Source organism: Ips typographus, linkage group LG3, assembly GCF_016097725.1.
Source record: "Ips typographus isolate SLU linkage group LG3, UJ_Ityp_2.0, whole genome shotgun sequence".
NCBI classification, from domain to species: domain Eukaryota; kingdom Metazoa; phylum Arthropoda; class Insecta; order Coleoptera; family Curculionidae; genus Ips; species Ips typographus.
Genome location: NC_138424.1, coordinates 22,343,754 through 22,358,806, shown reverse-complemented (window position 1 = coordinate 22,358,806; position 15,053 = coordinate 22,343,754). Strand labels below are relative to the sequence as shown.

The 15,053-nt window shown below is 34.3% G+C and overlaps 1 protein-coding gene across 6 annotated transcripts in view; it reads right to left on the bottom strand.

The window, feature by feature from the left end:
* The window catches only part of LOC145726356 (uncharacterized), a 30,002-nt gene extending 14,986 nt beyond the window's left edge, over window positions 1-15,016 (bottom strand). For 3 of the 6 annotated variants that reach the window (XM_081975402.1, XM_081975405.1, XM_081975404.1), the window contains exons 1-11: window positions 14,594-15,014; window positions 11,300-11,400; window positions 7,908-8,060; window positions 7,791-7,845; window positions 7,650-7,723; window positions 7,261-7,589; window positions 3,600-6,046; window positions 2,656-2,769; window positions 2,514-2,596; window positions 2,170-2,333; window positions 1,318-1,684 (exon numbers count right to left, since the gene is read on the bottom strand). In XM_081975402.1, coding sequence (XP_081831528.1) covers window positions 1,318-1,684; window positions 2,170-2,333; window positions 2,514-2,596; window positions 2,656-2,769; window positions 3,600-6,046; window positions 7,261-7,589; window positions 7,650-7,723; window positions 7,791-7,845; window positions 7,908-8,060; window positions 11,300-11,400; window positions 14,594-14,690 — 3,984 coding nt within the window. In that variant the 5' untranslated portion in view covers window positions 14,691-15,014. Of the gene's footprint in view, window positions 1-1,317; window positions 1,685-2,169; window positions 2,334-2,513; window positions 2,597-2,655; window positions 2,770-3,599; window positions 6,047-7,260; window positions 7,590-7,649; window positions 7,724-7,790; window positions 7,846-7,907; window positions 8,061-11,299; window positions 11,401-14,593 lie in introns of all 6 variants that reach the window. The other 3 variants (XR_014177571.1, XR_014177570.1, XM_081975403.1) reach the window with 2 other exon arrangements.
* Between the last annotated feature and the right edge of the window lie 37 nt (window positions 15,017-15,053).

Here is a 15,053-nt window from a genome sequence, read left to right as displayed (position 1 = left end):
CAAACACTTCAAAAAGTTAGGACCATACCCACTGACAGCGCTGAAGTCAGCAGGTATACCCTGATTTTTCAACAATTGGTTAGCATGGTAGTTGCCCTTATATAGTAAGTGTTATGTGGAACTCATTGTCACCGATAAATCACTTTGACGGAATGTGGTTATTTCAAACAGGTATGTCAAGCGTTGTTATGGAAACGCCGAAAAAAGTTGGTGACTAGATTGTTAGTAGAAAGCGAAAACGCTCTAGAGCAGAAAATGATTCACTTTCTGCGCACGTGCGGCGAATGACCACTTTCTGCTTTGAAATGGAAGCGTACATGAGGTACTTTCAAAGTCAGTCGTCGAAAAAAGCTTTTTTATCATTCACGCATTAATGTGAACTTGCATTCTATTTATTTATCTAGGGTGGATGAGAGTGAAGTTATACGGATTTCTACGGATCCTACTGCTCTAAAACAGCCACTCTTATACTTTCATTTAAGAAGGGCAATGCAGATATTTTCGAAAATTATGGACCCATTAGTATCCCTATTGTCTTCTTTTGAATATAGTAGAATTGTTAATTTTTTTCGGATTTAATAAATTACTCTCGAGCTTCCAGCACGGCAAATCTGTAGAAAGAAATTTTCGAGTTGATTTCTGAGATTTCGGATGCTCTGGAAGAGGGAAATCTTTGTGCTGAGCTAGTCCTCGATTTGTTCAAGGCTTTCGACTGCCTCAACCACAAAACTTTGCTTTGTAAACTTCATAGATACAGTATTAGAGAATATGCTTTCTCGTGAATAGAGTCATCTCGTCGTACGCAGTATGTGACAATAAAAGACCAAGAATCAGAGAGTCTTCAAATAAAATTTAAGTCTATTCCAGGGCAGTTTACGAACCCTCTTCTTTTTATTATTTATTTGAGTGATCTGCCAGATGCTTTTCATAATAATAATTGCTTATAATAAAGTATATGCAGATGATTCTAATTTGATCATAAAAGAAAATAGTCTATCAGAGTAAGTATTGAGGGTAGAAGAACAATATAATTAGATAAAGAAGTGGCTTGATAATAATGGCGTAATTTTAAATTGAGAAAAATACTCTTTAAATAAGTATATGAATTTTTTTTGTTGTTTAAGTGGAATCCTGTTGTTACATAACTCTTGATCCAACCACAAACCATATCCAAAAATACATATTATTTTAATTTAGTATCAAGTAGTGTGGACTATCCGGTCAAAAGTCTTACTGAACGCAACATTAAGCAACACACAAGATTTATCAATATACTGGGATACGTCTGTAATTAAATAAAAATATACTGGTACTTACCGCTTTACTAGGAGACGGTTGTAGATGACAAGCACTCGAATGCCTTCGCTCGCTACTTAAAAAAGCCACTAGACTCATTTCATTACACGCTACTACTGAATTGGATTCGTTATTATCGGTCTCTTTCACAGTTTCCTCACTGACATCCTTAACGTCCAAGTCATCTTTGCATTGATCATCTTCTTGATCTTGGATATTGGTTTCTTTGTCTGCAAAGTCTTCGAAATCGAACAGAGTATCACCGGAGCAGCAAGAACCTTGACTAGGAGTGTTGGCAACGTTGTCTGATTTGATAGTAATAGTTGTTGATAAAATCGGTGGATTGTCTGGATGGCACTGATCAGTCCAATCGCTATCCGTTTCGCTGCTTTTAAAAATTATTATTATTATATATTATAGACACTTAGAGCGATATTTTACAGAGGGATCGTAAGCCAAAAATAGTTTTTGACGCATTTAGAAGTATGCAGATAAATATTTAACAGCTATTTTTTCCTTTTTAAAAACGCAACATTTTAACATTTAACGTTTGTGAAATTGCTGTTGGCATGTGCTTCATCAATAAATATTGATTGATTGAATATCAGTAGTTTTATTGGACATTTATTTCAAAATTAAATAAGATAAGAGACAACCGGCAATATGTTTCCCACCAAAGGCAAACCGAGGTCAGCCAAACACATCACCACAACGTCAAAGGAATTATTCCGACTGCCCCTTCTCGCTAAACAACTATTCTTTGCATTTATTATTAAATCTTAAATTTATTAACTGTTTATAGACCAAAGTGCTACCAGTTTTGCGTCCACAAAACAAACATTTTGAGTCGCATACAAAAGCTAGTCGACTTACCGTAGACTATTTACCATCATTTCATCATCATTTTCTTCGTCCAAACTACCCTCTTCAGGAATAGGCGACAGTGGCATATTGTAAACGTTATACTTCAAGAAAACCTCATCACGTTCGCCCTCATTCCAACTTTCGCTTTCTACTAAGTTTTCTTGGCCAACGCCCTACAAAATAATATTTGGAGAAACCAATAACCAAAATTATTTGCTATTTTCTTGCACAGCAGATAAGCTTTTAACAAAAAAACGAAAGAATTCGAATATATTTTTAAGTCTATCAATTATAACCCTTTAAACAAACATTAAAACTTAGATAGTAAAGAACAAATCATAATGATGACATACTTGCGCTTGTGGAAGTTTTTCAAGCAATTCATTTCGTATAGCAATCATTATTTCGTCATCCACCCCAAATCTTATGTAACTATCTGTAATAATGTTCAATTTTGTAAAAAATTCTCAATCCTAAGGAGCAGTACTATTATACCTTTGCTAGTACCTGGGCGAGGCTCCGTTTCTTCTCGTGACGTATCATCATTGTTCGATTGAGGATGTAAAAACCATCCATCTCCGGATTTCGAACGTTTGGATTTCGTATGATCTAAAGTATTACAATTTTATTGTAGGTACATATTTAAGTAGCCAGTTAGAAAAAAATCAAATCAGATTTAGCAGAGCAAAATTAGCAAAGGTGAGTTACATAAAATAGCCTTTACCAAACCACCAGTCAAGGAAATTGTATTATTTTTTCTAAATATTATTGTCAGGTTTTTTTCTATAGCATATGGGTTTTGAAACATTATACCACACATTTAAATTTGTTTGCCCATTTTACAAATTGCATAGAAAAATTATTTAGCGAATAATCAATCAAGTGAGCTGCATTCACCTGAAAAATCAAACTACTTCAAAAAAAAAAACACGTTGGTGCATTCTGTCACTTTTTGGCCTGTAATTCCTTGAGGAAGTCATTAAGGACAAATCACCTAACAACAAACTTAAAGAGCATGAAATTTTCTAGAACTTTCTTTATTAACAGTTTTTGATAGCTCCTCAAATATCACAGCAACACTCACTTGAAAGATGAAACTAGTTAATACAAATTGAAGTCAGTCAAATGAATCGAAGTGTTGTTAAATCTACCGTAAAAATGCATAAACTAGGATTAACCAGAATTTCTATTCGTTCGTTCGTTGAAATTCGCCCATATTCGACATGATTAGTACTGTCAAACTGACATTGATAGAAGGTCAACATGTCAAAAGGTATCTATTTGAGAAATATGTATCAAAATTTTTTATGAACATTAGTTCTTAAATTATTCCGAGTGCTGCGCACATTTTAACTCAAACACCCTTGATCGTCAATTTTGTAAATATTTGTCCCTAATTTTTTTAAATTTTCTACATGCTCTCTTCAAAATTCACTTACCTATGTCATCATTTTGTGCCTCTCCATTCAGAACTGGAATACTCACATCAAACGTTTGATTCACCACTTCGACCGTTTGATCGTTCCGGTCATCGGGCTCTTCGCTTTTAGTATCGACAACAAATGTGCCGTCTTGAAGCCCCTCTTCCAATTGATTTACGTTTTTGATAAACGTATCTCCATCGCTTCTTAGTACGACAGTTTGATTAAACTCACAACGTGATTGTTGGATCTTATCCTGATCCAGGAACACCATACTTTGAGGCTCCGACGTGAAACTATCAAAGAAATTCTCGTCCTCGTCCATGTTTGACTCAAACGACTTGCCGAGGAAGGTGTCCCAAGTCTCTAGAGAGTAGTTCATTAGTTTATCGTTCATGTTGTGCAGACTTTTAAAGTCGGGTGAATCTTCAAACAGGTTTACTTTTGGTAGACTTTGTAAGGATTGACTGTTTGGTTTCGCAAAAGGGGTGCTGGAGAAGTGGATGGTGGTGCTTTGCTGGTTTGCACTCAAATCAAACTCGACTGTTGGTTTCAGCTCTGACTCAATTGACTTGGGACTGCTTTTCAAGCTTATTACATCCAAATCCGAACCATTTTTTTTCAAGATAACTTTATGATCTTGAGCAGGTGACGTAGCTTCTAACGCATCACAATTTGGTAATTCTGTTGCAACACTTTCTGCATCACTACTCTCTTCTATTTTTTTTGGTGGTAAAAAGACATCATTCCTTTCCTCGTTGATAAACGTGGAAATTTCCAGGTACGTACAGTGAGTTTCGCCAGTTTTGGTACCTAAAGAACCAGGCGAAGAGTCGGACATTTTTTGCTCGTCATTTGGTCGAATTAAAGACTCCATAATGCTAGGTCCTCTAACAAAGTCTTGTTTAATCTCGGGCAACAGCACGTCCGTTTTGTTGACATTAGCACGCCGCCTACTTAACACTGAATTAACACTATCACTACTTTCTACATTCTCACTATAGAGATCAGGTACGTTATGAGATTCATTGTTCAAAGCCAACTCGGGAGATTCATCCGAAGAGCAGTGATCAACCACCAAGTTTGTTTCTAGTAAATCAAGATTAGCTTTAGCGTAATCCCCACTCTCGTCCAGACTGGCCAATATGTCTGGTAAATTCCGCTTTAGTTGGTTGCAATTCTTCAATTTTGCCTCCAAGTCCGTTTTTGTAATATAATGGAATTCTTCTCCGTCCACACTGCCAAAATCACTGTTTCTTTCGCTGTTATGTGAAGTGACGTAACCTAAATCACTTTTGTTTTCACTGTCCTGCCTACTGAAAGTCCTAGTCTCATCCCCCATGTTGATTAATTCTTGCAGCTTTGTCCCATGATCGAATTTGTTTATGGTGACGTTAAACACGCTGTAAATGTGGTTGATCGGTTTCATTTCCAGCGGATCGTTTAATTCGTGCAACAGACTCAAATTCGAATTGTTTTGACTTTTGTCAGGCACAAAAAGCAAACTGTCACGTCTCTCTAATTGGAGTTTTTTCAGCTCGTTTGGAAAGTCGTGTTCAATGTTGAGTAAATTACCCTCGCTACTAAAGTTCAAAGCGATGTTTTCCAAATTTGATCTGTTCCTAGACGATCGGTTCAGTCGGTAATCCAAACTGGGCATTGGAGTCTCCGTTTCTGATTCCGAATAGTCGACGTGTGTCAGTACCATTAGGTCTGCCACTGAACGGGATTTCAACCTCACTTTTTCGCTGTAAGCCCCACGTTCAACTTTCCGTCTCCAGTTCTCTTCCTCCGTATCACTTCCGCTGCTGCCTCCTTGCTTGAAAATCAAACTATCCGTCATACTGTCAATTTGTACGCAAGCGGACTTTTCTTCGTCTTGGCCTATATTAAATTGCAGTGGATCTGCAGACTCGCATTCGCTGTGGTTGTCAGTCTTAACAATCGTGTTCGGTTTGAAATTCTCCCAGCGTTTATCAAAATCGCTAGCGTCCTGTAAGGGGTCTTGAGTATTTTTGTGAACTTGCAGCAAGTCACACAACATCAGATCGATTTGAGATACTTTCGGTCTTGATTCTGCACTGCTCCAACACATGCGCATCAATCGGAACAAATAATCCGAATATAGTTGCGGTTTAGTAGGGCCGTCCAGTCTCAGATTTTCGGGTCCCAATACTCTGGACACCACTTCGTCATCGTCCAGTCCTTCGTAGGGTTGCGCACCATTCTCGCATATTTCCCACATAGTTACGCCCAACGCCCATACGTTCGCCTCCTTTGTTAGAGGTTTCGGTTGTATGGTAGTCGGTGTGCAATCCAGAGATTCCGGTGACCTCCATCTGACTGGTATCAACGGTTCACCGCCTTTGTAGTAATCTTCGGGATATTTGGAGGCGCTAAGCCCATAATCACCTAGTTTAAGTGTGAGGTTCTCTGTGAGTAAGCAGTTTCTGGACGCTAAATCTCTGCAATTAGAAAAACAACCACATGGATGACCTTGAGTCATTTTTGAAAAATTTGAATTATTTTATGCCTAATATACAGGGTGTCCCTAAAATGTGCGGAAATAATGCTACAGCAATATGTCCTTGGGTCTTAAATACGGCGATATGACCTAAGCTTACCTTAGTCCAAACGTGGATAATGTAGAAAATAGTAGACAGAGTCAAAAGTGCAATTTAGTTTTTCGTCAAGATGTTTTTTAATAATTAGCGAATTGCTTCAACATTTGGCTAGGAGTTTGTTAGGGTAAATAAAGTCTCTACAATCGACTGTTTTCGAAAATCGAATTCGAAAAATTTGGACCACACCCACCACTTTATACTGTATAAAGAGATAGAAAAAATGTTAAATAGCAGAATTGTTCGTCGAGAACAGCCAATTACGTTCATCGTATTTTGCTATACTATTCCATTTAAAATTTCAGAGTATTCGGACAATTTCATTTCATTGTTATCAAAACGCCCCCTAGCGGTAGATTTAGAGAGTTGAAAATTATTTCCAGCATTTTCTCGCGGCTACATTTATTAGACAATTTTTTTCCCGAAGTTCTACTATATACAGGTGTGGTAAATCCAAAACCGACCATAGGAAAACCCTGTAACGGACAGAGAAACGTAGATAATTGCATGCGCGGGACAAAGACAGAAAACGAAAAAAATACCAAGTAGGCCATATTTTCAGTGCGCTGTTGCCAAAATCCAATACCGTCGACAAAATTAATTTTTTTTGTTACTCTAATTGGTATTTTATTAAGTTTACTATTCAACAATAAAGTAGTGTGTTATGTTAGTGTACATTTGAGTAATCCCTGACACAACTCGCTTCAGAATAACCAAAGAACAAAATTAATTTTGTCGACGGTATTGGATTTTGGCAACAGCGCACTGAAAATATGGCCTACTTGATATTTTTTTCGTTTTCTGTCTTTGTCCCGCACATGCAATTATCTACGTTTCTCTGTCCGTTACACGGTTTTCCTATGGTCGGTTTTGGATTTACCACACCTGTATAGTTTCTGAGAAACAGCCTTGTGCACGACTTATTGGGACACCCTGTATGTAATGTAAGGGATGTGGTGCAAGTCTGTCTTAGGACTTTGTAGGAAACTGTCGTAATCATTTCATTTAGGGACAAGCCAAAAGGATCTACTAGTACGTTTTGAGGTTATGATACTTACGGGTGGATAAATCCATTGTCGTGCAAATGACGGACGGCGGAGGTTAACTGAGCACACCACTGCAAAGTCATGTCCTGCGTGTTAGATGTTCGTAATTTGGCCTTTAAATCACCTCCGGTGCACGATTCGTTTATAATCAGTAAGGGCGTATTCTGCAAACATTTGCCTTTGAGGGCCAATAAATTCGGATGAGGAGGCGCTAAATAAAATAGGGCGTCGTTAAGGAATAGGACGCGATTGCGCGGACTGGATGTGACGTCCAGTATTTTAACAACCACCGGACTCCAGATCTTATTGGGTTCCAAATTTTGGGCAGCACCTTCAACCACCTAAAATATAGGATAGGAAGCATAACCGATTGATTAAAGTAACTGATAAACAGTGATTACCTTTCCGAAACGGCCATTTCCGAGTTCTCTAATGTATTTCAATTTAACACGCGGAAAATCACTAGCATTGCTCTCTACAAATTTGTAGTTCAAATCATTTGAATATTCTTACGAGCAGTTAGAAACTAAGCAATTACTTACCATACCACTTTCGGACATCAATGTCACCATAAACAAAGTCCTGGGGAGTACCACTCTGTAATCGACAAACAGCTCTTATACTAATATAATTAACTTGAACCATATAGTTGGACTTACAATTGCCTCACCGCTCCCAACAAATACATCGTTATGTATGTTCGGAGGCCGTAATGGCGTAAAAATGGTAAACTCTCCATTTGAAATAGGATTTTCATGACCTTGATCCACATTGCTAACCGTAGATACTACCACGGGACTGTTATGAAACTCCTAAGATGCAAAAATTAAATTGAGATCATTGTTTCATGCTATGCATGTAAATGGCATGCAACACCGAATCTACCAAGGAATCTACTATATGTACATGAAATTTATTACATATTACATTCCGATTAGATTTACATAAAACCTTGCATAAAACTCATATATACAGGGTGTCCCGCGAAGTAAGGGACAAAATTTTACCATGTGTTTTCTCTGTTAAAAAAGTTCTATGAACATGGGTCCGCAAATCCTTCCTTACCAAGATATGATTTTATAAATTTAATAGTGATATTGTGCCAAAAACTACAATGGCTATCATCCACATCATTAAAAGGACTAGACTATGCTTACAATGGGAAAATGGACAATTTGAACAATTATTATAAACAGTTGTTTTCCAAGTAGTATTAATTTTTTTTGTAAAAAAATATTTTTGTGAGGTTATTGTTGTTTTCAACATAGTAACACTATTAATTAAAAAAAATCATATCTTGTTAAGGAAGCATTTGCGGACCCCTGTTCATAGAACATTTTTGACTCGAATTTACCTAAAGAACACGTAGTGAAATTTTGTCCCTTACCTCGTGGGACACCCTGTATACAGGGTAATTCAAATTCGACCCTCACCATTGGGATCTCAGAAACCATAAGAGATACGAGAAAGTTTAAATTGGGGCGAAGTTGCGCAATTTAAAGCTCAACCAAATGCTGTTTTAAAAATTTTGATTTTCCGAGTACTTCCGAAGATATCCGAAAAAATTGAAAATTTGATTTTTTGTTTTTATTTATTTCTAACCTTATTTGAAGAGATATCCCAAAACTAAAAGCATCTTTTCATTGCCACTTTTTCCTAGCTATTCGATAACGGATTCAAATTTGCCACACGACGTTTCGTTTTTTGTCAGTCATCATCAACTTTCTTTTTTCTTATGGACGCCATATTGGATTTTTAGCCCACCAAATAGTACGTTTTATTCTGATTTTAATGATGTATAACTTTGCCCCAATTTAAACTTTCTCGTATCTCTTATGGTTTCTGAGATCCCAATGGTGAGGGTCGAATTTGAATTACCCTGTATATACTTTCTTTTCTATTCAGTGACTTCTGATTGTTCCAAACCAAAAATGTTCAAAAACTTTTTACACCTACAGAACAGAAAAGTAGATCCTGCGTTCAAAATTTTATCTAAATACATATTCTATCTGAAAAACTAATGTTTGTTTAATGGCACTTTAAATAACCCTGGTGTGGAATTAGTGGAACTTGTGCACTCTGACACCATTTAGTAGTAACAAACCATTTTTCTTCAACAAAAGTTGAAAAACAAAAAAACGGAAAATTAATAATCACACTAAAACAGAAAATATGCCTCGTGACATCACACGGCACTTATACCAAAGTTGTCTGTTTGGTGCGCTTATAGTCTATTTAAAAACTAGCAGGAGTGAATGTGAATTAGGTTGGTAATAGTGATCGAATGCGATTGGTCAGTTGGTGGGATGATTTACACAACTGAAATCATAGCCATTTACTAAGTTTTCTTTCGGATCCAAACGCGTTATGATTCAAAAATCACGTGACCACCATGTGATTTTAAAATTATGGTGTCATGTGATTTTTAGATCGTAACAAAATCATGGGTCGAACGAAAGTGCCTATTAAACAACGGGTGATTTCAAAAAACACCGGTTCCGCTACCTTTTGAACTTTTAGTTTAATCACTGTCTATCTGTTTCTTTAGCATTTTAAAGTTGCTTGTTGCATCAGAGTCGTTTTAAGTTGTTAGTGAGTGTTTTTAAACCCGTCTGGCTGTGTATTGATATAACAAAAAGGTTTTTTTTACCTTAATCTCATTCACATTTGATCAACAAACTTATGCCAATATCACTCAAACTCATAAATTAAAACTAGGGATCTTTTTGGTAACTTTTGTTTGTGTATATCAGGCTTCTTCATTCGCTCCTAGTTTTTAAATAAACTATAGTATGCGTTTAAACTGCATTTGCTGATAAATTCGTTATTATAATTAAACAATTTAACAAAATAAAAAAACGTCTCTATTGATCAGAACACACCCTCTATACAAGAGAACACTACAATATAACTTATTTAAAGTAATCATTAACATTGGTTTAACATTGAGTCATGCATTGCTATGTTTATTTGTATTTACCTTTGCCTTCTCATCCTAAGCACCAATAAAAAAAAATTGTAAATACATTTTATATGCATACAGAACAGGTTACTATTTAAGATAAAACAGATAAAACTTTTTGAAATTCTACCAAATTTAGAAAAAAAAATATTTTAACTATTTCTTCCAATCTTTATTTATTATACTAAAAGGTTGTAACAAAAATAGCTGACCCTAATGGGAAAAGTTAATATAATTTTGAAACCATCTGTCTACAGCAGGGTGATAATAACTAAGATGTCCACATCACTAGGATCTCTATTTAGTATCTATTGATTGATCAATCATCACAATTAATACAACCTAAAGTTATACATTCTACAAAGGACATTCTGACAGTTTTCCAGGTTATATTGCATCCAAAGCAAATAAAAGTTGCCTAAACTTATCTTATTTACCGCCATTTACAACGTCGTATTTTAAGCCAAGCTTAAGTTAAGTGTGGTTCAAAGTTTGAAGATCACAGTTGAAACTCTACTCTTTTCCTGTATCTTCCCAATCTGAACCACTCTTAATTTAAGCTTCGCTTAAAGCATGACGGTGCGAATTGGGTTAGTCAAACCTATTATTTCAAACTTTTTAACTGTTTGATTTTTTGAAACAATCATCTTTCATCATCAGAATTAAAATCTAAATAAATTATAAATAAAACCTCAAAAAAATAAACAAGTGTTACATATTGATGGGGGGTGGTTAAAAACAGCTATTTTTTATTGACCCACAAACTACAAACAGTTGTACACCTACTTTACATGTGGACTTAACATAAAAGAACCAAAGACCAAAGGTATATTTAAAATAATAAATGATAGGTCACCAAAAAGCAAAAGGTCTTAAATGTGATCCTAATGATGTGAATCCAATTTGTTTCACCCTGTACCTACAGTCAAGAAAGAAGAAGAAGAAGCTAAACCAAGATATTATTGAAAAGTATAAATGCCTACCCTTAAAAAATATAGGTATACATAATGTTTTGATAGGGCAGTAAGTTTTTTAATGCCGTCTTGTAAAATAAAGTGGAAAATATCAACATAAAATATGTCAACTTACCTCAAAACCTTTATGTTTGTGACAACACAAACAACCTACTAAAATTATGGTTCCTACAGCAATCAGGATAGCAGCTATTCCCACCAAAAATTGAGTGTGTTCTAAAAAAATATGTTATTAATTAGGTCAAAAATATATAGGTAACAAAAAGGAACAAATGCTCAAATTATTATAAATATCAAGAACTCAATAGAAATAATTTTGGGAAGTTATTATACTGTTGGATAGCCCATTTCATTGACAATCCATGGTATAAAATAAACTTTTTCAATTTTTTTTTAATATTTCAAATTCAATATGCTGAAAATAAAGCCAGCACAATTCAAAAAAGTACAGATACTCAATTTTTTCTAGCAATTTTCTAACTTCCAGTCAAATTTTGAGCTGGTATATCAATTTTATTCTGAAAAAATCTCATAAAAACTGGTTTGATATCAAATTTCGACATCAACTAATGTCAAAAAAAATATTAAAAACTGAAATGAAAAACTTAGCAATGTTTTCTACATTTCTAAGGAGTGGTTACAACACTAAAGTAAGGACAGTTATTTTTTTACAATTGAATTATTATGATAGCACTTTTTTAAAAATTTGCATTAGTTTAAAAATACTCAAATACCTAAATTGATAACAAATTGATTAACAATAACCTCAAGAATAGCATACAATAATAATAGTCCAAAAAAAATGAGTATAATGTAGCCTTATATTAATACAATTTAATATCCTAGAAACAATCCATTATATACCTACCATTTACAATAGATAGTTATTGTTATTGATGCCTCTATGCTAACACTTGTTTTTTAATAATTAAGAAATACATAATTACCTACACAATACACCACATCTATACTGAATTTTGTTGTTACAGAGAACTAACTTCCAACTATAGCTCTAAACATTAAACAATGATTCCTGCATTGCCATTCTTAGCTAAAAACAGTACCTTCAATTTTCCTTCTTATATACTATAAATAAAGAGTAATAATTTTTAATACCCATATTTTTTCTCAAAATAAACATCAAACTATAAAACCCAAGCATCATACCCTCAGATATTGATACATATCTCAATTAAAAATAGATGTTTTATAATTTGAAGTATGCAACTTGACTTGATTTGTAATAGGTATACAGGGTAATTCAAATTCGACCCTCACCATTGGGATCTCGGAAACTATAAGAGATACGAGAAAGTTTAAATTGGGGCAAAGTTGCGCAATGTAAAGCTCAACCAAATGCAGTTTTAAAAATTTCGATTTTCCGAGTACTTCCGAAGATATCCGAAAAAAACTGAAAATTTGATTTTTTGTTTTTATTTATTTCTAATCTTATTTAAAGAGATATTCCAAAACTAAAAGCACCTTTTCATTGCCACTTTTTCTCAGCTATTCGATGATGGATTCAAATTTGCCACACGACGTTTCGTTTTTTGGCAGCCATCATCAACTTTCTTTTTTCTTATGGGCGCCATATTGGATTTTTAGCCCACCAAATAGTACGTTTTATTCTGATTTTAGCGATGTATAATAATTTATGATTTGCTTCATAAATAACAAAATAATTCAATAAAAACTATTTTTACTTTAGTTATTGGCTTTGAGTTAATGAGCCGTTTTATAAAAGGTCATTATTTGACAGTACTTGTCAAACACGATAATTCGGACGATCATTAGAGCTTTTAGAGATTTTACCTTAGTTAGCTTTGTTAATGAGACGTTTTATGAAGATTACTTGGTAGTACTTGTCACACACAATTGGCCTGAACATACTTAGTCACAAAGGTGTACACGTGACTTGACTTAAACCGGTTTATTCACTCGAAGAGCTTAGGCCACTCGCTACGCTTGTGGACCTAGTTGTTCTTTTCGTGAATAAAAAATGGTTTAAGTCACTTGCTGTATAAATAACTATTAAATCACTCTGAATGACATTCGCCTATTTACAGATGTAAACAAACAAACATCAATGTTACATCTACGGGGCGCGGTGCAAATTTAATAGAACTGTAATTTTAGTTTTTTTTTTTTAATATAAGAAGTCGAAATTTAATAAAATACTGTATAAGACACGTGACTTAAACCGGTTTATTCACTCGAATAAATATGAATGAATAAAAAATGGTTTGTCACTTACTGTATAAATAACTATAAACTTGCACTTAACATTATACAAAATTGAAATTTGGCAAAAAATGAAGTTCTTAAAATGATGATCTTTCTCTTGGAAACATAAATAAGCCTTTTAAGTTAGAGATAATGCTAACAAATCTCTTTTTCTGATTAACCTAAATAGTTCAGCAATGCTTGTATAATAATAACATTTTCTGCGGGGGTTTCTTTTCTAGATACATTTTTAACTATGATTGACGCTCTAATGATCATCCGAATTATCGTGTTTGACAAGTACTGTCAAATAATGACATTTTTTAAAACGGCCCATTAACTCAAAGCCAATAACTAAAGTAAAAATAGTTTTTATTGAATTATTTTGTTATTTATGAAGCAAATTATAAGTTATTATACATCACTAAAATCAGAATAAAACGTACTATTTGGTGGGCTAAAAATCCAATATGGCGCCCATAAGAAAAAAGAAAGTTGATGATGACTGACAGAAAACGAAACGTCGTGTGGCAAATTTGTATCCATCATCGAATAGCTAGGAAAAAGTGGCAATGAAAAGATGCTTTTAGTTTTGGGATATCTCTTCAAATAAGGTTAGAAATAAATAAAAACAAAAAATCAAATTTTCAGTTTTTTTCGGATATCTTCGGATATACTCGGAAAATCAAAAATTTTAAAACAGCATTTGGTTGAGCTTTAAATTGCGCAACTTTTCCCCAATTTAAACTTTCTCCTATCTCTTATGGTTTCTGAGATCCCAATGGTGAGGGTCGAATTTGAATTACCCTGTATACAAAATAGGCTAATTTTTATTTATTGTTTTACTCCATTAGACTAATTCAAATAAATCCATAAGTTTGGTTTTTTGCTTGGTACTTTTTTTATTTTTAGGTATTTATAATTTTATTTAAGTGAGTAAGTATATGGATAAATTGCTAAACTTTTATGCATTTACTTGAGTACATAGATACTATTAAGAAAAAAATTAATCATATTAGCAAATGATCTAATTACTAGAGGAAGGCAAACTGAAATTACCTAATAAAGTTAAATTTGTCATGCACTGAAAAAAAGTATTGCTGCAGAGAGAGTTAAATAACTAAGTACACAATTTTCTCAGGGGTGGGAGATAAATCAGATAACAGGTATTGCAACAGTGACTCACCAGAGCTGTTATCCTCCAAATTAATAGGGAAACCTTTACAAAAACCCACTAGAAGAAGACCAAAAAACAGATTCATCCATTTCCATAATGTTTCCATACTTTTGCTGCCTCAATGAACATAAAGTGTCACACTACATACAAGTTTTTCCAATTTTTTTTAGCCACTGTTTTCTTACGTTTATTTTAAACAGATTTGCAGCTTGAACAGTTTAGGAACTATTATTTATATCTATTCCAAAGGGTCAGGACGTCCAAAGGAGGGAGTCCTATCGCTTTTTTTTCTACAGGAATGGCCGTCTCCAAGTTCTGTCTGATCTATCTTTTTATGTCTTCGCTTTGTGGCTGTATCCTCCCGTTACTTCTCAATTTCAATCACATCACAGAAACAGAACACACATAAATTGTTAATATTTTGTAATATGAATGAGTAATGAGTTGAGTAGTATTGCAATGACAGTGA